The sequence below is a fragment of the Peromyscus eremicus genome, chromosome 23, assembly GCF_949786415.1.
Source record: "Peromyscus eremicus chromosome 23, PerEre_H2_v1, whole genome shotgun sequence".
Lineage (NCBI taxonomy): Eukaryota > Metazoa > Chordata > Mammalia > Rodentia > Cricetidae > Peromyscus > Peromyscus eremicus.
In genome coordinates, this window is record NC_081438.1 from 36,460,264 (window position 1) to 36,486,010 (window position 25,747).

Sequence of the window (25,747 nt, forward strand, 5' to 3'; positions counted from 1 at the left end):
TGGAATAGTGCAGCAGTGCACACACAGTGTGCCCTTCCCTCCGAGTGCCCTATGCAGTGGAATAGTGCAGCAGTGCACACACAGTGTGCCCTTCCCTCCGAGTGCTCTGTGCAGTGGAATAGTGCAGCAGTGCACACACAGTGTGCCCTTCCCTCCGAGTGCCCTATGCAGTGGAATAGTGCAGCAGTGCACACACAGTGTGCCCTTCCCTCCGAGTGCCCTGTGCGGTGGAATAGTGCAGCAGTGCACACACAGTGTGCCCTTCCCTCCGAGTGCCCTGTGGGGTGGAATAGTGCAGCAGTGCACACACAGTGTGCCCTTCCCTCCGAGTGCCCTGTGGGGTGGAATAGTGCAGTAGTGCACACACAGTGTGCCCTTCCCTCTGAGTGCCCTGTGCGGTGGAATAGTGCAGCAGTACACACATTAATCCTGAATGTGGCATAGACAGGTTTAAATGGCATCAGTCAGCTGCTGTTCTTTTGCTTAAATCGGGTCGAAGTCTTGCAAACGCAAAGTCCATCTTCTTAAGTGTTCCAGCCTTGGGCTTCACGTGTCAGCGGCTCGCGGCTCTTGGCCTCAGCAGCTCTGAGCTCTCATTACCAGCAGCTGTCAGCAGCTAGGGTTGACGGCTGCTCTTGGCCGCCCTCTGAGCAGCTCTCTGTCGCTGTCCCCAGCCAGAGCCAGGAGCTCCTGGCAGCTCTCTTCACAACTCTCTGCCTGCTTGGCATTTTCAAAGCCGGTAGCTCCTGGTGTTACCAGCTCTCAGTGAAAGGAACTCAGCCCACTCAATCCCTGACGCAGACGTGAGCAGATGATAAAACCTTCAGAACATGGCTAGACTGGGGTTTACATAAGCTGCTCTGCTTGGAACAGGTCTGACACTGGCCCAGGGAGGACAAGATGGATGCCGCTTCTATAATCATAAAGGGTGGGCTCATGCACAGGCTGCTGCTCACTAACTGTGGACTTCCTGTATGGCCATGCCAGCCTGAACAAGCACGTTGGGCTTACCTACCCTGGCTGTCATAGATGGGGGATGCTGGTCACAGACCAGAGTTAGGCCACCTGAAATGGCTGTAGTGTGGGTGGAGATAGCTGGAGTGCTGAGCCTGTGTCCAGGGCACTTACAGAGGGACCACTGCACACAGGGCTGAGGGAAACGAGCCAGGAATGGTGCTGGACAGATTTAGTTCAACCTGACATAACTCAGTTGAGAGAATGCCCCTGTCAGACTGGCCTGTGGCGAGCCCGTGGGGAATTTTTCTTGACTGATGATTGTTGTTTGTTGTTTTCTTACTCTTTGGGGGCCCTCCACCCAGCTCCCAAATAAATCACACACGGAGGTTCATTCTTAATTATGAATGCCCGGCCTTAGCTTCTTGTTTCTTGCCAGCTTTTCTTAACTATAAATTAACGCGTCTGTCTTTTGCCTCTGGACTTTTACCTTTCTCAATTTTTGTATATTCTTTCTTTCTTACTCCGTTGCTGGCTGTGAAGCTTGGTGGCTGGCCCCTGATGTCCTCCTCCTCCTCCTCTTGCTCCTAGATCTCCCTCTCCCAGATTTCCCCTCCTGTTTATTCTCTCTGCCTGCCAGCCCCGCCTATCCTTTCTCCTGCCTTGCTATTGGCTGTTCAGCTCTTTATTAGACCATCCGGTGTTTTAGACAGGCACAGTAACACAGCTTCACAGAGTTAAACAAATGCAACATAAACAGAAGTAACACACCTTAAAATAATATTCCCCAACAGATGATGGATGTGGAAGGGCCCAGCTCACTGTGGATGGTGCTGGCCCTGGGCTGGTGGTCCTGTGTTGTACACAAAGGCAGACTGAGTAAGCCGGTAAGCAGCACTCTTCCATGGCCTCTGCTCAGTTCCTGTCTCCAGGTTCCTGCCCTGCTTGAGTTCCTACCCTGACTTCCTCCAGTGATGGACTAGGATGTGGAACTGTAAGCTGAAATGAATCCTTTTCCCACTAAGGTGCTTGGGGTTGTGGTGTTTTATTACAGCAACAGGAACCCTAAGACAGGAATTAAGACCACCTGGTGGTTGCTATAACAACTTCAGAAGTGATGGTGCCTGGAAGGGGCTTTTCTGTGCTGTCAGAATGATAGCCTAGATCGATCCTCAGGACAACCTGTACACTCACACGCTCAGTGGAACCCTCAGCTGCAGTAGAAGCCGTGACAGGTGTTGTGGCAGCTAAGATTCAGAGGTCCGGAATTCAGAGCCAGGGCTCCCGGCAGCCATGCCTGATCTGGGCTGATCTGGGCTTCTGCGGACCATCTGGACCCTTTAGGATGGTAGTGGCAGCCGTAGCAAGGAGCCCATCATTTAGGGAGGGAGGTGCAGGCTTGATTGTCAGTTTGCTGGCCTCCCAAGGGAAAGATCCTGGTTGATTGACATCTGCTGTTTTTATTTCGAGGGAAGGACCCTCGTTTGCTCTCTTGTTTGCCAGCCATTTGTGTTTCCTGGATGGGACTTCCTTCCCTCTTCTGCTAGGTCTCTTAGCCATGCCTGCTGACCAGCACAGCCCCCAGCACGTGTTTAGCTTGTGGCTTCTTTGTTGCTTTTTAACCGTTGGGGGTTGTCTGTCATCTGTAGCTCAGCAGCATTATTCAGGCATTTGAAATGTGGCTCTTGATTTCTATGAATTGGAACATGAAGGACAAACCTACACAGGGATGTTTTTATTGATTATAAAACTTTTGAAATAATTCCTATAAATAATTGTTATCATTCTAAACATACCTGTTGACATGCACACCTAGTCATACATCTCTCATTTTAGTCAAGAAATACATACATTTGGCGTGTGCCGGGGCTTGAAAGGAGACTAGATTTCATGGAGCACTGAAGGAGAGCGAGAAGTTTCTCCCTCCTCCTGTGGGAAATCACACTTTTCCTTGGCCTGGCAACAGCGTTTCACTGAGTCTCCTTAGCGACTCTGTGCATTCTCGTCTTGCCCACTCAGTTTCTTCACAGTTACCAAATAGAATCAGTGTCACAAGAGGCCATACTGGATCCTGGCCCACAGAGACTCGGGACTATTCCTCTGGCCTGAGCAAGTGTAGGCTATGGCACAAATATCTACATCTCTACAGTGGCCAGCCAAAAGCTAATTGTGTGTGTGGAAAGTGCAGAAGGGAGTGAGACAGGAATCTTAGGTCATGCACACAGTCAGCTACAAGGCAGTGTGGGGAGGTGAGGATCCAGGCAGGTCATCCGTTAGTGAGATAAAATCTCAGATACAAATGGAACAGTAGAAATGTAGCCAGCTTATCTTTCACCTGCTGGAGTTGACGTTCATAGCAAATGAGAGTTAAATTGGGAGGGAAGGAAAGAAAACGAGAGCATCGCGTTGGAAGTCAAGGGCCTCTCCAGTTCTCAAACTGACGTCAGACCACACTGTGGACAGCAGAGGGAACCAGTTAGCCCAGTGCAGTACTTTGGTGAGTGTGATCTTTATGGTCCCTCTGCCCACTCAGATTGCATTTCTCTAAAGTGTAACAGAGAGGCTATGCTCAGACAGCATGACTGCAGAGGACCATGTGACTAGTGGGAGTTCAGGAAGCCAAGTCCTTGCTTTGACTGTGGGAAGGTAGAGCTAGTGATCGCTGTCTCCTGGGAGATAGCAGGAGGCCCTTGACTCCACCCAGGGTACCGTAACACAGAGGCAAATACAACTAGACTGAGTCCTGACCCTTGGGACAGAAAGGGCACCCTTAGGTGAAAGGCAGAGTGGCTCTGGTCAGCATCATGTCACTCGCAGTGTGACCACAGGATGCCGCTGGGACCGCTTGTCTTGAGAGGTGAGTTACAAGTTCATGTAATTAGAAAGCCAGCATCTGCAGCACGGACAGACCTAGTTCAGTGTGTGTAATGCACTCTGTGCCACCCAATTTAGCTCTACCACATGCTGCAGTTTTAATTGCCTGGCATGCAGCAATCACACTAAAGGTCACTGGCCCATCAGGAATAGAAAAGACAGAATCGTTAGCCCTGCCAGGTCTTGCAAACGGATGGGGCCTTTGAGTCGCTTGTGTAAAGCATCACATCATCTACAAATAGGGGCAGCCTTGCTCCTTCCTCCCTGTTTTTAACCCTTTGATTTCCCTCTCTTGTTTCACTGCTAGAGCGAAGATGTTAAGCACTGTGTTGAAGTCTTCCTGTGATCTTAGTGGAGAGGTTTTGATGTTTTCCCCATTTGGTACCATGCTGGCCAGGGTTTTCATGTGTGCCCTTGTTTTGTTGAGCTACAGTCCCTCTATTCTTGGTTTCTTTGTTGTTGTTGTTGTTGTTGTTGTTTTATCATGAAGGAACCCTCGGCCCACAGACACAACTCTCACCTCACAAGGGTTAAGAGGCAGTCAGTTGTAGAGTGAAATGTGAGTGACCGTGGCCCAGGAACACAGACTCAGGTTATCTTAAATAATATGTTCCAATATGGTGATCGTTTGATGATGTTTTTATAGTAACAGAACAAAGACAGTCATAAATCAAAGCATTTTCAAATGGAAAATGTTAGGCTTCGGGTTACAGCAAAGCTGGGAAGTCTCAGCTGTGACTTCGGATGCTGTTTGGTGGCTTCTTAGATGTTGCCTGATGAAAACTAGGGTTTTGTTAAGTTAATCTGTTCCAGGAGGTTCCTCTGTTAGTCACGGAATGGAAGATCAGACACAGAAGTGGACAAGGAATGGTTGGTTGTTTAGCGGGCTGAAGGTATGTTGTGTATTGTACATACAAGATAAACTGTAGTTAGGTTCTGGACCTGCAGTATTCCAACCTCTCTGCAGTCAGTGAGGTTCTGATTGGTCAGTCAGCCTTGCAGAAGGATCAGTGGCCAGTGAGATTTTGGGGGGACTTCGGCTCACAGTTCCCCCCCTGTTGGCCATGTATCAACGTTTTGTGCATGTGGGGACTGCATATAACTTATTAAATATTATTAGTGTCCCCATCACTAGGAATGTTTCATTCCTGGGAACTGATGTAGATGAGGTGCTGGGCAGAATAGCCACTCCTCAGGAGATGGTCATGTCTGGTAAAGCCATTAGAAAACAAACTACAATTATTGGATCCTATCAAAACCTACCAGCCAGTGTCATCCAGATTTGGTTTTTTGGTCTGTATTTGTCATGACATGTAACAGGTCCCAGGAGTAATCTAAAATTAAAATAATCAAGAACACTGGAAGGCTAAAGCAAATGAGAGAAATAGATCATTTAAACAACAAAATTTACAGTTTTGAAAATGCTTGATTGATTGCCTGTTTCCTCCTGTACTAACAGTTACTTGTAGCCTATGAGCTTACTTTATTGTTTGGAGTCTTTGAAAAAAACCTACTGCCTTTTAATTTTAGTTGGTCTTTTAGCCAGCTTGATCTTACAGCTACAACCATGGACTAGCCTGCTCTAATTCCCAGGAAAGATAACTTGATTAAAAGATAATACTACCAAGATTAATATTGCTTTACCATATAGGAATAGACAAAAATACTAAATATTATAAGCAACTTTTTAAAAAAATCTAATATAAAAAGAATTTAAGAAACATAAGAAAAGAAATGTTTAGGTGTTAGGTTCAGCATTGCTAATGTAGTTGAAGATGAGTGTCATCCAGTATTCTACATCATGTGGATGTGTTCTGGGATGGAGCCGACACGTGTTTGAAACAGCGAGCTGAAAATTTGTCTCCTGAGTTTATAGCATAGGAGTAGACTAGACCTAGCAGGGTGGAACCCTTTTCTTGTAGGCCGCATGGAGGCTTGAGTGGGATGATGGGATGCCCACTTCCCAGTTGATGAGTTCATCTGGTTTTCTTTATCCTTCCAGAAAGGCTCTGTAATTCAGAATTTTTAGTTATCATACTTAAAGTCTCACACTTCCTGAGACCTTGTGCAGGAATCCACTGGACCAGCTCATGGGAACCACTGCCTCAGACAGGCACTTTTATTGGCTTCATATTCAGTTTCTCTCGCATTGTGGGACATTGTTTGGGGGTGGTTAATTTTGTTAATTTGCAGAACATAACGTCTTATGCCTTTATCATGACCTGCTTAAGAAACCCAACTTAGCTTGTCCGGTAACCTTTGAACCAGACTACCTCTCTGCATAGCGGGTGGACAAGCCGGTTACTGCCCGCCTGTAGCAGCTCCTGTCGGCTCCTCCTCTGCTGTCTCCCGTCACCCCGTTCCCATTGCAGCTGTGCTGGTTCTGACCAGCACCCACATGCTGAGTCACCACTGTGAACACCAGGCTGCGGCTTCCGCTCCGCTCCGTCAGCTGGCCATGTGAGTCTGCCACTCCAGTAGAGACTGGGAGGTCTGACCTGATGCTCACAGGGCTCCTGTTGGCTCTGTCTCGGGTGCTGCTGGCTCAGCTGACAGAACTCCACTCATTCTGGGAATCCCTTGGCGTTGCGTGGTCTCTAACAAGACCTGGTGACACACCAAAAGCTTTGTACCAAGGGCCTTCTCTGAAGTGATGGCAGAGTCTATAATGTTAGTAAGGCTGTATAAGAAAGGAGGGTCTCAGCTTAAATTGCCCAAGAAATAAAGCTATCCGCCTGACCTAGGAGACAGGCGTTGTTTCCATAAGGATGTTACCTTAGTTCAGAGGATCGTTTGGCCTTGGATGCTTGATAGGTATTTTAGATAAATGAACTGTTAGGAGTTCTTGGAAGCACACATAGCATACAAGAAAATCATTGTAGGAATCAGCTAATACATACACAAAAGTTAAAATATCTCCAAGACTTCTTAAGCCATGGCTTGACCTTTTGAAAAGTCAAAGACTTTTCCAAGTAGTAGCTTTTGTGATAGCAGCTGGATTCCATTACATTTTCCTGTGACCTGCAGCACACAGCAACTCTTATAAAGGAAAACATTTGATTGGGTGGCTTACAGTGCAGAGGTGTAGTCCATTATCATCATCATGGTGGGAAACTTGGTGGCCTGTAGGCCAGGTACTGGAGATGAAGCATCTTCACTTATAGGCAACAGGAAGTGGTCTGTCTCACTGGGCATGGCTTGAGCATATATAAGACCTCAAAGCCTACTTCTGCAGTGACACACTTTCTCCAGCAAGACCATACCTACTTGAACAAAGCCACATCTTCTAATAGTACCATTCCTTAGGGGACCATTTTCTTTCAAACCACCACAGAGAGGACAGCCCATCACAGCCTTGACTACTGGATCCCATCCAACATTCTAAGGTCAACATTCTAAGGTTCTCTGTAGACTTTATCTGTCACCCTTTGAAGACACAGACCTCCAGCATATCAGCCACCGTGCATCCTTTCTGATTAATCAGCATGATGCCCAGTGATGTCTTTCTTTCTTACTGGGCTCTGCCCTTCCGAGGCTGGGTTATGCCACTGTCTGCCCCTAGTCACCACCTTGTTACAGGGGAAGGATCTATGCTACAGCACCTGCTGGAGGAGTTTGGACTCGGCAGCATCTTACACATCTGCCTACATGTCCCCTCTGAGTCTTCAGGATGCCAGGTTTCTCCACTGGGGCCCAAATGCTGCTCCTGTCTTGGCTGGCAGACTTTCCCAACTCCTAACTCCACAGGTGAATCTTTAGCCCACAGCTTCCCATTGTGTCTGCGCTTCAGGTACATGTCCTGAGAGGACCCCTTTTACTTGGCCAGCAAGGCTTTATGGTTCTCATCCTTGGCCATGATCTGCTCATTCACAGCTTTCAGTCTCTCGTTGACTTTCCATGGAAGAGGAGAACAGCTCAGCTGTCACTGGCTGCCTTGCTCTTTTGTGGCTGGTGTCTCCTCTGTATCTTTCAGATGTCTGTACGGTGGCCCCGCCATGCCATATCCCTCCACCAGGACATTTTCCAGGTTACCCAGTGAAATCGTCAGTGACTGAATCATACCACATGACAAGGACTGCATGTTACCTATCAGCTAGGGCATCAGTCCCTCACCCTCACCTGCAGAGTGGTACTCAGGCAAGTCCTAAATCCCCACATCTCTCCCCCCCACACACACACCCTCTGCACTCTTCACCATTCTTGGGGTCACTTGTGTTAGTTTTTGTCTGAGAAACCAAGGCCAAGGTGTGATTAAGGAAGTCCCTCTGAAACCGGGATGAGGTGGGGCAGGGCGGGCGGCACTGAGGAAGCCAGAACTCCAGTGAAGTGCAGGCCAGCCCTGCAGGGACAGAGCGCCCTCCCTGCTCCGTCATTCTCCAGGAGGGTGACGCAGCAGAGGTGCAGGGACCCTGGCTTTTCCCGCCTTTGCCAGTTGCTCAGGGGTTGCATTCCAGTTTCTCGCTGCAGACTTTGTCCATCTGTCTCATGCAGGGAGATCTGTCCATCTCCTCCATTAAAGAGTGCAGTCACTCCAAGCTGGGCATCATGGTCCCACTTCCAGATTCCTAGGAGTCTGAGATCTAGTTCACAGTTCTGGGATCTAGGTTGTCTCGCTAAGTTGAGACCATTTCCCAGACAAGTGGGACAAATCAACCGTACCGCTAACACTGATTCCTCACAAAGCCCCTGATAACCCATAAAAATTTCTCTGGCAACCTTTGCTTCACACTTAGCAGACAGACAGACTTAAAAGCATGGTTTGATGCATCCTGGTTCTTCCAATAAAGACTCGTGCTGAGCTCTTCTGTGGGCGACAGTTGGATTAATCAACTGTTTATCTTTGTCATTTGTAAAGCATTCTCAGGGGTAATGACCAACCCAGCATTGGTTTTCCTTTCTCATTCTTGTGCTCAGTTAATTCAAGACTGAATTAGTGTCAGATAAAATAAAGGCAACCTGGGAAAAGTGTGCAAGGACTTCACATTGGCCCAGAAAGTGTTGCTTACAGTGGGATTGAAAAACTATCTTGCTAAAGTTGCAGGTAGGGACTTCAGTCCCGTGTGTGTTGTCAGTTGTTTACATGTGTGTGGGAGCTTCAGAGAGAGAGACACGGGAGAAACAGTTGAGAGATTAGTCAAGGCTGAAATTCTAGAACAGCAGTAGGCAGAGGAAACAAACGATACATAAGCATGTGACTGAATAACCAACAGACTCCTTTTTCTGGAATCAGGCTGTGCTGAGGGCCATTCGTGGCATCGGAGTGAGCAGAATTTTTAGATGTGGATCACTTTGGAGCAAAGGCAGCTGCAGGCCTCTCTGTAATAGTCGCAGACATTCCTGCAGGCTGCAGGAATACGTTTCAAGTGGGAAAAAAGGAAGTGTCAAGTTGCTGCGTCTTCTTCATCCTCAGACCTCCTTATTGCTGTATAGTGTGATGAGTGAACACTTCAGATGCAGGGACACCAGCCATTGAGACAGTTACCACCACAAAGACGGTTCCCAGCAGGGCAGGGTTGGCCATACCGAATGGGAAGCACCTGATCCATCAGGAGGTGAGGGTGACGGGGACCCTGAACAAGACCTTCATCATAGTCTCTGTGGGAAAGAATCTCTGAGGTAGGGCAGACTCGGAATTTGCTGGTTTGAATAACTTTGTGGTCTTTGGGTTATGGGGGCTGTGGGTAGCAGTCTTGCCAGGTGGCCCAGAATGGATTAGGGGAGGTGGGCAGTAGTCCAGGGCAGGGACCTGGCAAAGGAGGTAGTGGGTATGAGGTTCTCGTTCTGGAGAGCTGTACTTAAGAGCACACTTAGTTGATGTTTGTTTCTAGGGATTGGCAGCTCTTGGGAGGGTGGGCTGAAAAGCCCATATTCCACTAGGACTATGAGGCACTAAACTTTTCTCATTTGTGCCCTAAAAACATTCTGTTAGTCTCAGGTTAGCCTTTACATCTATCTCCCAAGGAAGTCATGAGCCTCCCTGTACCACACATCACTTAGCCAGCAGCCCACTCGGATCGACGAAGATGTTGTACCCTTTGGCAGGATGGGATAGGAAGGCACAGGATACAGACTTGTACAGGTATATGTGGGAGACATTTTTTGTTTTGTTTTGTTTTTGGTGGGAATCAGTCCAAGCCAGCTGCCTGATTGGCCGAAAGAACAAGTGTGCACATTTAACCCCCAGCCTGGGAGGTAGTGACTAGCTCTGGAGAAAATGGAACCCATTTTAGCTAAGGTATAGACTTGAAAGTGAGGCACCAGCGATACATGTGTGATTAGGGTTCAGTCCAAATAGATGTGGGTGATGACTTCCTGTCCGGAAGGTTTCTGTACCGACCATGTTTCTGGCAGGTCCAAGGTTAAAAGTTTGGCCTTGAATTCCGAACAGATGTCCAACCCAAGTGTCACACTTTGTGGGGGATAAAGGACTGAGAAGGCAGTGAGTGTTAGGCAGTCTCAGCAGGCCGTGGGAGCGCGATCCTGTCTGGCCTCTGCTTCATCGGCTCCCCAGCTTCCTCTTCAGAAGCCCTGGCCCTCTCTTCTGCCTTTGCTGCTCTGATTTTTTTTTCAGTTCTTTGGCAGTTTCATACACGCATACACCGAACTTTGGTCATTTTCACATCTGTGTCTCACCTACCTCCCTGTCCTGCTGACATCCTCCTTCCCAACATGGCCCTTGGGACGTGTGCACACGCGTGGGCATGTGTGTGTCCCACAGAGTTAAATTAAGATTGTTTGCATGAGCATCCGTGGAGGTTATTCATGAATCATGGGCAATCCCATTACAGTCGATGCTTCACCCCAGCACCCATTAGCTGCCCATAGTCCCATAGTCTGTGAGGGATGGGCCTCATTGGCTCCTCCTCCATGCATGATAGCATGGTGACCAGCCCAGTCCTGTGCAGGTTTTATGCAGGTAACCACAGCTGTGGCGAGTTCAGGAGCGCAAAGGCAGTGCCGTGACCAGATGCTGTTTTACGTCACTCCTCCTGGACTTCCTCCCAGGATGTTCTCCAGTCTTGGAGGCGGGTAGAGATAGCTTGTGGATCAAGCCTACCAGTCAGTGACTCTCAGCGCTTTGATGAGTTGTGAGTCTGCGTTCACCCCCATCATTGCAGAAAGGAGCTCCTCTGATGAAGGCTGAGAGCAGAACTAGTCTGTGGCTATAAACACAAACATTTAGAAGGCAATTCGTGTCCATTCACAAAACAGCAGTAGTGGTTTTCTCCTGGGGCCTATGACATCACCAGCCACAGATTCTTGACCAGGTTTACAGTCGAGGCATGAGTCCCCTCCTATGGAAAGGAATAGAAAGTTGATTATTCCCACAAAAGTCATGCTACTGTTGCATCAGCAAGCGTACCTGGCCGGTAGTTGTTGTAACCGGTCGAGTGCACAGCTGGGTAGAAACATTGGTGACCTTTCTCTGTCAGCAACTGTCTAGTACCTTTTGGCACCGTGAGAGCTAGCCGCCAGGGAGGAACCTTCCAGCCATAAGTTGTGCAGCAGCTTTTGTGAGCGGTCGTCCAGACTGGGTGAGTCATTTCTGCTCCTGAGTAACACTAGTCACCTCCGTGGTTCACCACGCTTGACTGTAGTGGTGTCCTTTGGTCTGTCTGCTTCCCTAATCTGGAGTGAGCAGATGTTTGTCCCCATCTCCTGGGATCAGTGTCACACAACACAGGCATACTCATGGGTTCCCTTCTTTTTTCTTCCTCATAAGGAACCCTAGTTTTGTAGCTCACCGTGATAACTTACCGCCTTGTTTTAAATGATTCTCCCACAAGTAAACATTAATTCATAATAAATCTTTTACCCCTTTACTCAGAGACTTTACTATATGGAATTTCATATTTTAGCACACCCACAGTGAACATGTACTCTTCAATGATATTTTGCAAATAATGCTGAGAATTTTCTTGGATCTGCCCTTCATCAGCCAACTGTTCTCATTACAGTGAGACTAATAATTAAAATTATAATCATTGGTGTATAAATGCAGTTATTATGACCAGTTACTGTTTAGTGTTACTTCATACTAGTCAGTCTCCTGAGTGATTGATGTATGTGTGGAGGCACACACAGCCCCAGTTCCCCTTGGGGAAATGTCATTGTCCCCACTTTTTAGAAAGGCATCTGAAGTGCAGATGGGTGAAGTGATGTGCATAGACATGTACCAGAATGGATGAGGTAGTTTGGTCTGAAATATCATCAGTGTGCTCAATTGCCATCATGGTAGACTAAGGCAAAAATAGCAAATAACAAGCTGTGATTCAACAAAACTTTTCCTTAATTCTTCATGGCTTGACTCCCTCCTCCTCCTCCTCCTCCTCCTCCTCCTCCTCCTCCTCCTCCTCCTCCTCCTCCTCCTCTTCCCTCACATAGTCTCTGTTATGGGCTTTTTGGAAGTTGGCCGTCATGCATTCCCTAGGTTTAAATTCATCAGTCACAGTCACAGAGAGTGCCCATGAGCCCTGAGATTGCTCAGCACCATGTCCTTGCAAGGTTTCATAAGCTCCCGACCTCTGCTTTATTGCCATCGCAGTGGGCACATCAACACTATGACTTGGCCAATGTCCCACTTCTCTGCTAAAGCTCCCCTGGAGGAAGGTCTCTGCAGACCTTGCACATCTTCCCCCCACTGTTGCATCCTCAGCACCATGCATCTCATGGGTACCTGGAAGGCGATCAGAAGGTTATTGTTTTGGAGTCAGTGGACTCCGAGCTCATGAAGAGAGGAGGAAGAGAATCAAGGGTTGATCCACACATGCAACTTCCTGGCTTCTGTCCATGCAGCATGCCATTTAGTTACTGTACTGGCTGACAGTACATTTTGCTTCAGGTAACAGAAAACTCAACTACATGGGCTTAAACATAGGTTATTAATCTCCCTTGAGCCATAGGAATCCCAGATCAGTGTGTCAGGACTGATTTAACTGCTAACAAGAGTCATCTAGGTACTGGGCTTCTCTTCCTGGAGGTTGGAAAAGCAATAGGAGAAGCTTGTGAAATTGAAAATTCATCTCAGTGGTTGGATTTTCTAGTGTTGCATAAGGAGCGATGTATGAAACTCATAAACCTCTTTCAATGCGTGTGGAGTTCTGATTGCATTTATGATTTATGTGTGGGGGCTGGAGACATGGCTCAGCAGTTAAGAGCACTGGCTGCTCTTCCAGAGGACTGAGTTCAATTCCCACACCTATATGATAGCTCACAACTGTTTATAACTCCAGCTCCAATGCCTCCTCTGGCCTCTGGGGCACTGCACATACATGGTGCATCTGCAGACATGTAGGCAAACACTTATACACATGAAATAAAACATTTGAAAAATGTTTGAAAAAAAAACAAAGAATCCCATCTCCTCTTGGGAAAGCAGTTCTTTGTTTAAAAATATATAATATATTGTGGGGGGAGACAGGTGGAAATGGGTCCTGTTGGGGAGCTCTTTCCTGCTGTGACTGCCTTTTATTGAAATCTGTGGCCCCGAAAGCTGGTTGAACATGTGTGCCTGGGGAACTGTTGACAAGTGCTACTGCAGGGTGACCTGGCTGTCATTTTAGTAGGGAGAAACCAGTGTCGGTGTTTATAGATTTTTTTTCATATGTTCCCTGGGGGAAATATCCCAGTCTCTGGGTAGGGAGTTTTCCGACGTGTAGTGTTCTGGGCAGTTAAGATGTTTGCTCTACTGACTGTCTGCATTTCCCATCTCTGTTCCTGTGCCCAGCGTCATGCCGAGTGGGCGGAAGAGGGGATTCCCAGCAAGGGAAGAAGGATCTTTAAGTGCATTTTTTAAAAGCCACTTTTCTAATTTTCTTGTATTCCATTCCCATTTCTTTAGTACCCGGTGCCCTTGACTCCTGAACATTTGGGAGCGAGGGCCGGGAATGTTCTGGAGTTCAGGTGGCACAGCCTCGTCTGTCTGCGATCTGCCTGTGCTCCGTCTGGTCTTGTGGCAGCTTCCTGTCTCTTGTTTTCAGTTCTGTGTCTGTCAGCTTTTCTCGGTGTGTTAGAAAACGCCGGAGTCAGTCATCAAAGAGGAAAGGCTAATTTGGCTCACAGTTCAGGGTTCCATTCCACAGTTGGTCGGCATGTTGCATTGGGCCTTTGGTGAGGTAACGTGTCTTGGAGGCAATAGTGGGACAAACTGTTTACCTCATTGCTAAGAACCTTGCAATGAGGGGCACGTGACTAAAGTCTGCCAGCCTCCTTCAGCGGCACTCCTGAAGTGACCGAGTCCTGGACCCCATTTCTTAAAGTTTCTACAGATTCCAGGACTGTTACACTTGAGTCTTTGAAGGACATTGAAACCTGACAGCTGGTGCACTTGTATGTGTCCACGTGTGTGTTTATTTTTCAAAGCAGCATCCTTTATAATTGACTCAAACTTAAAATGACTCAAAAGCATTCCACAGTAGAATGTGTAAGTAAATTGTGGCATAGGCAGAGCTGATGTGTGAAAACAAATGTTGAACAGCAAAGAAAGAAAGAAAGAATATGTAGTCTATTTTCATGAATACTCACAAATATTTCTGGACATTCCATAGAAGTATTAAAAACCCATAGAAATGAATGCTATGGAGTCCTTAATTTTTAAAATGTTTTTAATTCCAGTAGAATGACATCATTCCCTCTTTTCTTTTCTCCAGTCCCTCCCAGGCACCTTCCCTCAATCTCCTTCCATGCCCCCACTTTCAAATTGATAGCCTTGTTTTATTTGATTATTACTCTCTATGTACACCCTGCTGAGTCCATTTTTATTGGTGTGTACATATGATTTCAAGGCTGACCACCTTGCACTGGACAACCAGTGTGGGGCTCATCCCTAGGAGAGGCTAATTCTTGTTCTCCCAGAAGTCACCAGTTGCTTGTAATTTGTTGTCTAGAGTGGGACCCTGCAAAATGTCGCCCCTCCAGTGTTGACCTGTCCATTGATATTGCCATTGTTCCAGCCTTGTTTATGTGGCCGTTTCTGGAAGAGGCTGTTTCATAGTGGAATTCCTGGTATGCTGGCTCTTACAATCTTTCTGCCCCTCCTTTCTCGATGTTCCCTGAGCCACAGATGCAGGAGCTGTGCGTATCCATTGGAGTTGAACTCCCCACAATCTGTTATCTCTATACTCTTCATTTGTGGTTTTCTATGATGGTCTCCATTTGCTGTAAAGAGAGTTAGTTGTCTTTGATGAGGGGTGGTCGTTACACTTATCTGTGATAGAAAGATAAGATTTAGACTTCAGTAAGGGGTTACGCTGCTCTAGCAGTGGCCATTGTAGACTCTTTTTCTAAGGTCCATGACCTCACTGGCCCCAGGAAGCTGGCTAGGTTTTCCTCCTGTTGTTATAAAGCAAGGAAAATTAAATAAACTGATTCTGAGAATAAGTATTACAAACATTATATAAAGAAAAATCACAAGACTTGGTATGACTCCAGTTATATTGAATCAATCAAAAACTAAACCATATGATTAGAGGCTTCATACATAGGTGGTAAACTCTACAGAAAGGACTGGGGACACCTGCCAGACACTCAGGGTCTCAGGGAGTGAGAACGGAACTGTGACCGGGAAGGGACGTTCAGAGACCTTCCTGGCTGCCAGCAGTCCCCCACCCCGTGATAATAACAGGAGCACTGCAAAGCGTCCTTGAGCATTGGGAGAGATGTATGAAGAATTCTGATTGTATTTTGCTTTAACTAATACTAATGGGTTTGTTTTTGTTTTGTTTTGTTTTTGTTTTTGTTCGCTTTTGAGACAGGGTGTTGGTTGTTTTTGAAACAGCTTTGGCTGTCCTGGAACTTGATTTGTAGACCAGGCTGGCCCCAAACTCATACAGATCTGCCTGCTTCTGCCTCCCAAGTGCTGGAATTAAAAGCATGCATCACCATGCCCGGTTGTAATATTTTTTTTTTTCTGGCCCCTTTTCTTTTCTGTCTGCTGTCATTTCAGTGGAGAGGGAGCGAGGGAATGATTTGTGTGCTCAGGCTCTTAACTGTACCAGGAACAGTGTATTCTTCTATTAAAGGAGAATTCTACGTATATCTGAAATCTGTGAAATTTTAAGGTAATCAAACATGTATCGCCCAGCCAATTCTTTCACATAGGAATGAAAGGCTAATTAAAATTCCTGGCCAAGAGTCCATTTCCAAAAAAATTAAAACTCCAGGTTTGTTTAAATGAAACCATGACCTTTTTTTTGTTTTTAAAGAACATATATATCTTTTCAATTTTTAGATTGTCAGCCATGCCTTTAGTGAAGAGGAACATCGAACCCCGGCACCTGTGCCGCGGTGCTCTGCCGGAAGGAATCACCAGTGAGCTTGAATGTGTAACTAATAGCACTCTCGCCGCAATCATCCGCCAGCTAAGCAGTCTGAGTAAGTCCCCACTTTGTCCCCGGTTATTGGCGGTATTTTATGGACTTCACACTACCCAGTGGGTTTTGACTCAAGAGTGGCAGCTGTGGAGATAAGAATCCTCCTCCATCCGCCATGACCAATGAGTGTGTCTGCCCTAGGCTCCCGAAGCCTGCCTCTGCATTTAGAGTTGTCATCATGGAAACATGAGCTTGCACATCACTAGAGAGGACCAAATGTGTAGACTTCGCATGTTGTTCATTTTTAATGCCTTTTAAGATGAACTTGATTGTAGATTAAATTTTTTTCTTTAGCGAACTGTCTTGTTAAATTGACAGGACCAAGTTGTTTTTTTTTTTTTAACCTGTTAGGTTGAAAAGTAGTTAGCATCGCAGTGTAACAGTATGCTGTTTGCCCAATTATAGAAATGTAATAGAAAGTAAACAAGTTAGCTGATTATTGCATGCATGTCATGTGTGTTATACATATATGTAGTTGATTGATAATGGATACACCCTTAAGGAAGGAGAGATTCCGTCACTCTATCAATGAAGGTTAATATTAAATATCCAAGGGATTGTTCTGGGAATTCAACTATGCATGAAAAGGCTTTTTTCTTCAAAGCTTTCTGAAATTATATATTTCTCCCACTTTGACTTTTCCGTCCTGACCTTCTTTTCTCACTTGTCTCCACTCCTTTTTAGTGATGACAGATTTTCACACTTAAAATCTGTAGGAACTGGTCAGAGCTAGAAAATCTCCATGAAATTCTATATTCTGGTAGCCTTAAGCACAGAAGGTAGATGTGTGTGTGTGTGTGTGTGTGTGTGTGTGTGTGTGTGAGAGAGAGAGAGAGAGAGAGAGAGAGAGAGAGAGAGAGAGACTGACTCACGTGTACCTTAATGTATTTATTTTGGAAAAGAACTACTGCACATGACTATTTCTTTATAAGAATTATATTTGGTACTGATGTTTTTAAGGAGATTTGTAAATTATGGAAAACATAACTTGGAAATTGATTTTGGAAATTGATTAACATGTATTTTGAAATGGATTGCCTCAGGAATCTAAGCTAATTACAGTCAACTTTGGGGTAGTGGTTTTATATATATGTATATATATGTGTGTATATATATATATATATATATATATTTATATAATTACAGAGAAAAAAATCTCTTGCAAGTTATGATAGACACACATCTCTATTTGCTTTTGTGTATTTTTGCAAGTTTATTTTCTTGTTTGTAGCTAGAATGTCTGCTGACAAAGTATAAGTAACAAAAACGGACTTAAAAATTTAATAACCAGGCTACCCCGTGAACTGTGGCATTCAGCAGAATGTTGTATTAATCAGGTTTATTCTGCCTGTTGGGGCACAGTCCCGTGTAACTGGCTTTCCTGCCTGATTCATTGCACACAGCTCTTGCGATCTGTACCCCCACACCCCCTCCAAGTGCAGCCACGCCCTGTGCTTGAAACCTGTAGATATATGCTAAACACTCAAGAACGTTCATAAAGCAGCTGCCCTTAGGGTAAGGATATTTCCCGGGCCCAGGAAATCACGGATTGTGGACTTCCTTTAAATGTGGAGGGAGCAGTAGAAAAATTGGTGCCAGAGTGTTTCCTATCAGCTCCCCTGCCTTTGAAGGTGGAGGACAGGCACTCCTTAGAAGCCAAAGGCAGGGGAATGGACTCTCCTGAGCTTCCAAAGGAACAGCCTTGCTAATAGCTCGACTTTAATCCTGTACAGACCAAGTCCATTCTAGACGTCAGTCCTCCTAGTATAGGATAATATCTGTGGTTTAAAGCTGTCATTTGTGAATCCATCTGTTACTCTGGAGTGGATTTTGTTGCATTGCACAGGATCAAACAGAGACTTGGCACCACTGTGCACCACTGACCCTCTGGGGCCTCACAACTGGACCAGTAGTGGTACCTGCCTCTCCAGGACACTCAGTCCCTACCTAAGTTCCCTCAGTGGCTCCCAAACCTCTCTCTCTCCAGACTCGCTTGGAGAGCATTAAAACAAGATTCCAGGAAGCATCCCATAGGTAGAGATTGGAACATGAAGCAGAGATGCTAGCCACCAAATGCAGACCTGTGTGTCTGCATTTAAAAGATAATCTAGGCCAATCCATTCATTTTAGGAAGTTTGAATGAAGAAACACAATGAGCTATGGGACCTGCTGTTAAAATGTCATCCCAGGATAAGGATCCTTGATGACCACCCTGGAAACCCAAGTTGTAGAGCAGGCAGATGTGAGGAGAAGGCTGTAGTCAAGGGTGTCTGTCTCTCCAGATAGGTCCACGACTCCCCAAACAGCATGTGAGCAAAACCTGAGCCTGTGGGGGACATTCTCATTCAAACACCACACTTACAATGTGTTTCGGACTTGCCCTCCACTTTGCCCTGTGCAATTCCTTCTGCTTGCCTGCATTGAATGTGCCCCCCCATTGTGCTTCACTCTGTGAGGAGTCTTTCCTCGGAGGGTTTTATTGGTGACTGAGTTCTAAGTGTGTGTGTATGATGGGGTGGGGGCTGCTCACCTCAAGTCCTCGTCAGCGACTTTCTGACTATGAGGGTGGGCAAGACTGCAGGCCAAGTGGAACCAAGCAGCCTGATTTTGGTTGCTTAGGCAACGGCTGAGATGGCTTCCCCTTGGGTTTTTTTTTCCCCTCCAAGGCATTTATGGCCAATCTCAGCCTCACTGCCCCCATCTCTGCACTCGGCACTGGCCCTCTGTCATTCTACCCAAGGAGTGTGCCACTGTGAGAAAGTGGGCTGTGCTAGCACCAGAATCAGAATTTACAGTGTAATTTTTAAATGGGGTGGAGGAGATCAGTATTGCCTTTGTCACAGTGGGCTCCACCCCCATTATACCATCATCGGGCTGGACAAAGTGGCACGGGATTGTAATCTCAGCACCAGGAACTGGAGGCGGGAGGACCAGGAATTCAGAGTCATTCTTGGATGTACAGAGTTCCAGGCCTGCCTGACTCCATTAGACCCTGTCTTTCATGGTCTTGTCTTTTCTACTTATCATCAGAAGGCGTTATTGTTTGTCTTGGTATTAGGATTCTGGCTGATATCTCCATCAGATCAACCCCTCTTCCTCCTCCATCAGATCCAACCCCTCTTCCTCCTTCCTTCAGTTCAATCCCTCTTCCTCCTCCATCAGATCAACTCCTCTTCCTCCTCCACCAAATCCAACCCTTCTTCCTCCTCCATCAATCCATCACCTCTTCCTCCTCCATCAGATCAACCCCTCTTCCTCCTCCATCAATCCAACCCCTCTTTCTCCTCCATCAGATCAACCCCTCTTCCTCCTCCATCAGATCAACCCCTCTTCCTCCTCCATCAATCCAACCCCTCTTCCTCCTCCATCAGATCAACCCCTCTTCCTCCTCCATCAGATCAACCCCTCTTCCTCCTTCCTTCAGTTCAATCCCTCTTCCTCCTCCATCAGATCCAACCCCTCTTTCCGCCATCCACCATTAACACTTTCAGGTGCAGTTCCAGATGGGTGATGTTCAGCACCTGGATTTCCTACAGGCGTGAGAGAAAGGCTGTCTGACAGGCCATCATGGTGGGGGGTGTTAGTGGGAGCTAAAGGATTTGCCTTAATCTTACATTGGCCGTCCCTCTCTGAGAGCAGAGGCTGGCCTGGGGACCCACCATTTTCTTGTGGTTCTAGAGTAGACAAAGACACCAGAAACCCCCCAAGGAATCGTGGTTTCTGTTACTCACCTGATCACTCATTCTGATCCTCCTAAGTTTATTGGAAACTCACGAAAGTGAGGATTGAAGAGACTGTTTAAAGCCTGGAGAGATTCTGGTCCTGTGTACTGAACAGGATCCGAGCCCTGCTCTCCCGTGCCTTTGGGTGTCAGCGCATTCCTTTTACAGCCTAATTGAACACCAGCTTTCAAGACAAAGGATTTTCGCAGCATTGTTTTTCAGTGGGGTTTTTAGGAAGCCTTTTCAATGAGAGGATATTGGCTGCTGCTACTAAGGCTAGGGACAGTCATAGGAAAGAACACTTGTGACTTGAGCAGTGTTAGTATGAAAGACAAAGACCCACAAGCCTTCGAAATTTATCCAGTAACATTTACAAAGTTTTCATCATGAATTTTCAGATGATTTCTGAATGGCACTAAGTCTAATACAGGAGATTGGAAGAGTGGGTGAGGGAGCAAAGCCCCACTAACACAGCTTTGGCTAACTCTGTGTTACTTGGTGTCCAGCTGAGGAGCATTGAGGCATTTCCTTCGGATAATGACAGTCGGTTCTGCACACCAATTAGCATGAAACCGAGAATGCTTCTCCACCGTCTTCCTTGATTAATGATCTCAAGCTCTTGCTCTTCTCAACCAGCTGCTCAATTAAAATTGCAGTATCTTGCAATCAGCTCCTTGCTGGTATTATAGTGTAATGTTTTTATAAGTTGAAACTTCATTAAAGCCAGAAACTTCCAAGAAAGATGCTTTTTAAAGAATAGAAAGATGAGCCACTGGATAGAAGAAATATGTTTTGTACGTAGATCTGATAAAAGACTTATCAAAGAAATCTAAAAACTCAATAGTAAGCAAGGCAGGGAACTAATCAAGAAGAAAACAAATACTGGGGAATGGAGAGATGGCTCAGTCATAAGAGCACCGGCCGCTCTCACAAGATCTGGATTCAGTTCCCAGCACCCACATGGCAGACACAGCTGTCTGTAACTCTAGTTTCAGGAGAACCTGACGCCCTCTTCTGGCCTCCACAAACACTGCATGCCTATGGTGTATATACAAACACACAGGCAAACACTCATACACATAAAATAAAAAATCTTTTTTAAAAGTGAATAAATAACAGTACATGTTCACCAAGGAAGAATGAGATAACAGATACACACATAAGAAGATACGTAAAAGTCTGGTAACTGGGAACTCATGATGGGAGAAGAGAACTGGCCGCTACAACTTGCCCTCTGACCTCACTATGTGCAGGACAGCATGCACACACATGCACATGTGCACATACTTTTGAAATTTTTGAAAATTTATTTATATGTATATGAGTGTTTTACCTGCATTTATTTCTGTGGCCCACATATGTACAGTGCTCATGGAGGCCAGAAGAGGGCATCAGATCCCCTGGAACTGGAGTTGCACATGGCTGTGAGGTGCCATGTGGACGCTGGGAACTGAACCCAGGTCCTCTGCAAGATCAGCCAGTGCTCTTAACCTCTGAGCCATCGCTCCAGCCCATATAAATTTTTTTCTTTTTTTAAAGAATATACATTGTTGTAATTCCCAGGTAACATTCACCAGATGGAACATCTGCTAGAATATAGCAAATCAGAGTGTGATGATAATGAGATGATAATTATCTTTAAGATAATTTTCAAATATTGGAAAATCAAGCAATATTTTTTAAAGTATTCCCGGTCAAAGAAAAATCCAAGATGGGAATTAGAAACACATTCGTAGTGATAATGAACACAAAATACCAATGTCTTTGTGGGCTTTACTCATGGAAATCCACGGTAAATTGCTCAGTGATGCTGCTGTAATTTCTTCATTAATTAGTGTCTGTATTTTTAGACTTGCCGCTTCATATCTCCTCTTCCCACCTCACATGTACACTCATGAACTTGCTGTTTATTTCACTTATAAAACAAAAGAGAACTCCATTCCCTCTGAGGAAATCAACCCCGGGTTGGCGTCTGTACTCACACTGTTCGCCCCTCTTCACCGTGGATGTGACGTTCATGCATCTGTCGGATCTGATTCTGCCACTGCAGCCCACACACTCCTGTTCAGCTCTCTGTTCTGTATCATCTCCCATCACACAGAACCTAGTGTGAGTGCTCCCAGATCTCTTGATCATCCTCCCCCTGTTTGCTGATTCTCTTCACAGCAAGGCTCCTTCGAGAACTCCTCAGGCTCAGCAGCCTCCACTCCCCTCCCTGTCTCCTGTTCCCACTCAGGTGTTGTCCGTCCAGTCTTTTGAAACTACATCAACATTTGCAGAGACTTCCAAGTGGCTAATGCCCTCAGTCTCACCCACATTACTTGATCTGTTATTGACATTTGTTCTTGGGTAGCTTCCTGTCTGGAGAGACTGTCTACACCTGGCGTCTGGAACACCTCACTGTGATGTTTCTCCTGGGATGGTCTCATCTTCCCATCCTCTCTGTTGGAACAAACGCTCTAGGGACTGGCCATTAGATTTATTTATTTGCCTCTTTCCAAACATTTGGGAAGCTACTCTGACAATATTTATGCTGTGACTTCAAAGTTTACATCTATAGTTGTGACCTCTCCCCTAGATTTCAAATTCATTTATACAGCTACTCACTTGATATCATTGCTTAGGTGTCTCTCACAAGCACATCAGATTCAATATGCCTGAAACACAAATGTATAATTTCTACCTTTGCTTCTCCTTTCTCTCAAACCAGATGTCCACTCCGTAGTAAATGAGTTCAGTCAGATACGTACTTTGCACACCCACTCTCTCCCCTGCTGCCAGTATCCCCATCCCAGCCATCACCGCCTTCTCTCTGGTGGACAGAGCTTCCCATTGTCTCACCTTGCTAACACTCCACCGCCCCCAAGGGCGGACGTGAATTTCTCTGTTCTGCCACTCTCTGGGCCCGGCAACCCTCCTGGCCTCCTCGGTGTTGCTCACACACACCAAGTGCACTGCGGTCTTCTGCTGGACAGTTCTGCCCCAGATAGAACCTCTGTGCTTCCGTTGATACATTTACCCAAGGCCATGTGATGCATATACATATACATACAGGCAGAATGCCCATACACATAAAATAATAAGAAAATTCTCAGCTGTCAAATATGGGTGAGAATCCCTTCACAGTCTTTATACTTTGGCATTTTGGGGACATGTCTCTCACTCTGGTGTTATTGGTTCGCCAGGTCCTGATAAACCCAGAAGCCGAACCTTTGTCAATAACAAATGAATAACTTGTAACTCCCTCAATACATGAACTCACTCCCAAATTACTTTACTTTAGCTCTTACTAGACTTGCTATATATATTAGTAGAATTCAGCATTTCAGATCTTTTTGGAAAGTTGAAAACTGTAATGGCAACACTTTTTTCGTATTCACCAGAAAATACACTTCCTCCCATTTCCTTCCTTTTTAGCCACTTATCTGCTTTCTGCAGCTGAAAAACATTAATTACGCAAGTCTTTAATTTCTGTATCTTGTTATAAATCAAGAGCTTCTGAGTGGAAAGATACCATCAATTCATGCTCTCCAAGTTGTTAAGTATTCATGGTAGAGGCTACATGTCATCTATCATTTTCTGCTCATATAGCATCTCATAGAGTGAACAGTTTTCTCAACAGGACTCACCATGCTTTGACAGGATGCTGTGACTTCTGCAAGAGACTGCGGTATACACATCTGTCTTGGTGGTGCACATTGTCCATAAGAGTGATTTTTATAAAAGCTAAGTGAGAAGAAGAGTTCTTGATGCTTCCTTGGCGTGTGTGTGTGTGTGTGTGTGTGTGTGTGTGTGTGTGTGTGTGTATGTGTATGTGAATGCATAAGCATGAACATGAGTGTGTGCATCTGTATGTGTATGCATGTGCACACAAGCTATGTCTATCCCTGTGTGTTCAGAACCATGAATGGTCAAGTAGAAAACAAATTAGTACCATTTGGTTATGTCACACATTCAGACACAGAGCACTGGTAGACTGGGGTTCCTCACACAGGGTCTGAGCAATGCTCTTCTTTCACATTTCTGTGCCTGTTAGGGATTTTGAGGTGCCCCCAAAGTAGTAGAAACATTTGACCCCTTTAGCTAATGTTCTCAACAAGTCTACGGGCAGCATCTGTTGTGTGCTTACTCATTAACAAGAAGACATTGGTTCAGTCCGTGTCTTTTCTCTTCAGAAGCCATTGAGAACCAGCTCTGTGTAAGTAGTGCAGAGGTCAAATGTTCATGTGCTCAGAAAGCTGGTGAGTTAAAAACAGTGTTAGCTTTATGTGAGTCAGGAGCAAGATAAGCTTGGGTATTATGGGAACTCAGTGTTGATGTCTACAGAAACCCCCCCTTGCAGGGCTTGGTTTTAGGTTAACCAGCTCGTGATTCGGTTCATGTTTTCGTTCTTTGATTCCCAAACCCTCTCTACTCCAGTGCCTTTCCCAAGAGCAGTTCACTCAAGGCAACTGCTGACTTTGGTCCCTGAGTGTGCTGTAGTGGCCACGGCCCTGGTGGCTGCTCGGCATTCACAGGACAGCCTGGGTGTGTGTGTTCGCAAAGTTTTCAATGGAAGCTGTTATGTAAATCAGGAGCTGGGGAGTTAGTGGGAGCAGCTTGGCCCTGAGGCCAGAAAGCACGTCCATCTCCTTAACTACAGTCGATGACGTTCAGACGCAGCTTCCACTGTGCCAACAACCTGCCTCCTCAAGGCTTCCACATGGTTAGTTTTAATTGTGACAAATATGGATACCATAAAATTGACCATTGTTTGTAGTGGGTACCTGTTCCATCTATGACCTTGAGGTCCCAGCCCTTAGGGCGTGGCCTCTGAGTTAGCTTAAGACCTGAGGGGCACATATACAGGCCATTTTCTTTTCTCCCTCATTGGCTTGGATGATGGGGCTGACTCAGGCAGCAGAAGCAGTGTGGGACCGGCCATCAGCCTTCCAGGACTCTGAGACAGATTTGCCTTATCCTGTTTAGTAATTGTTCTTCTCAATATAAATAATAAATAATTCCTTTATCAGTATCTATGGATTCTCTGCAATATCTGGCGCCCAACCCTATTACAACTTATAACCAACCCCTAACAGATGACAATTATCCATAACCCTGAGAAAATAAAACCTTTTGGGAGTGGGGGTGTCATTTTCTTAAAATTGCTGCATTAAACTACCCATGCTCCCCCTTCCCCAAGTCTATGGTAACCACTGTTCTACTTTGTGTCAGAATTTGTCTGTTCTATAATGCCTGTGCATGAAATCATACAGGATTGCCTTTCTGTGACCATCTTGTTTCACTTAGCATAGTGTGATTAAGGCTCATCCATGTCGTGGAACGTGCCAGAATTCACTGCCTTCAAAAGGTGAATATTCTCCTTCATCATCCGTTTATCTGTTGATGAACACATGAGTTGCTTTTACCTCTTAGCCATACTGAATAATGCTCCTGTGAACATGTGTGTGCAAACATCTGTTTCTATTATTTTTTATTACTTTTTTATGTGTATGAGTGTTTTTTATGCATATGTGCAAGTGCCTGGTGCCAATGGAGGCAAGAGGAGGGTACTGGAACCATTGAAAGTGGAGTTACAGATGGTGTGAGCTGCCATGTGGGTGCTGAGAACTGAACTTAGGTCCTCTGCAAGAGCAGAAAGTGTTTTTTTTTGTTGTTGTTGTTGTTTGTTTGTTTTGGTTTTTCAAGACAGGGTTTCTCTGTGTAGTTTTGGTGCCTGTCCTAGATCTCACTCTGTAGCCCAGGCTGGCCTCGAACTCACAGAGATCCGCCTGGCTCTGCCTCCCGAGTGCTGGGATTAAAGGCGTGTGGCACCACCACCACCAC

General features: G+C 45.8%; 1 protein-coding gene across 1 annotated transcript in view; it reads left to right on the top strand.

Annotated features, from left to right (window-relative positions):
• The window catches only part of Wasf3 (WASP family member 3), a 94,668-nt gene that overhangs the window by 45,263 nt on the left and 23,658 nt on the right, over positions 1-25,747 (top strand). Inside the window, exon 3 of the mRNA XM_059249412.1 lies at positions 16,058-16,200. Coding sequence (XP_059105395.1) covers positions 16,068-16,200 — 133 coding nt within the window. The 5' untranslated portion in view covers positions 16,058-16,067. The remainder of the gene's footprint in view (positions 1-16,057; positions 16,201-25,747) is intronic.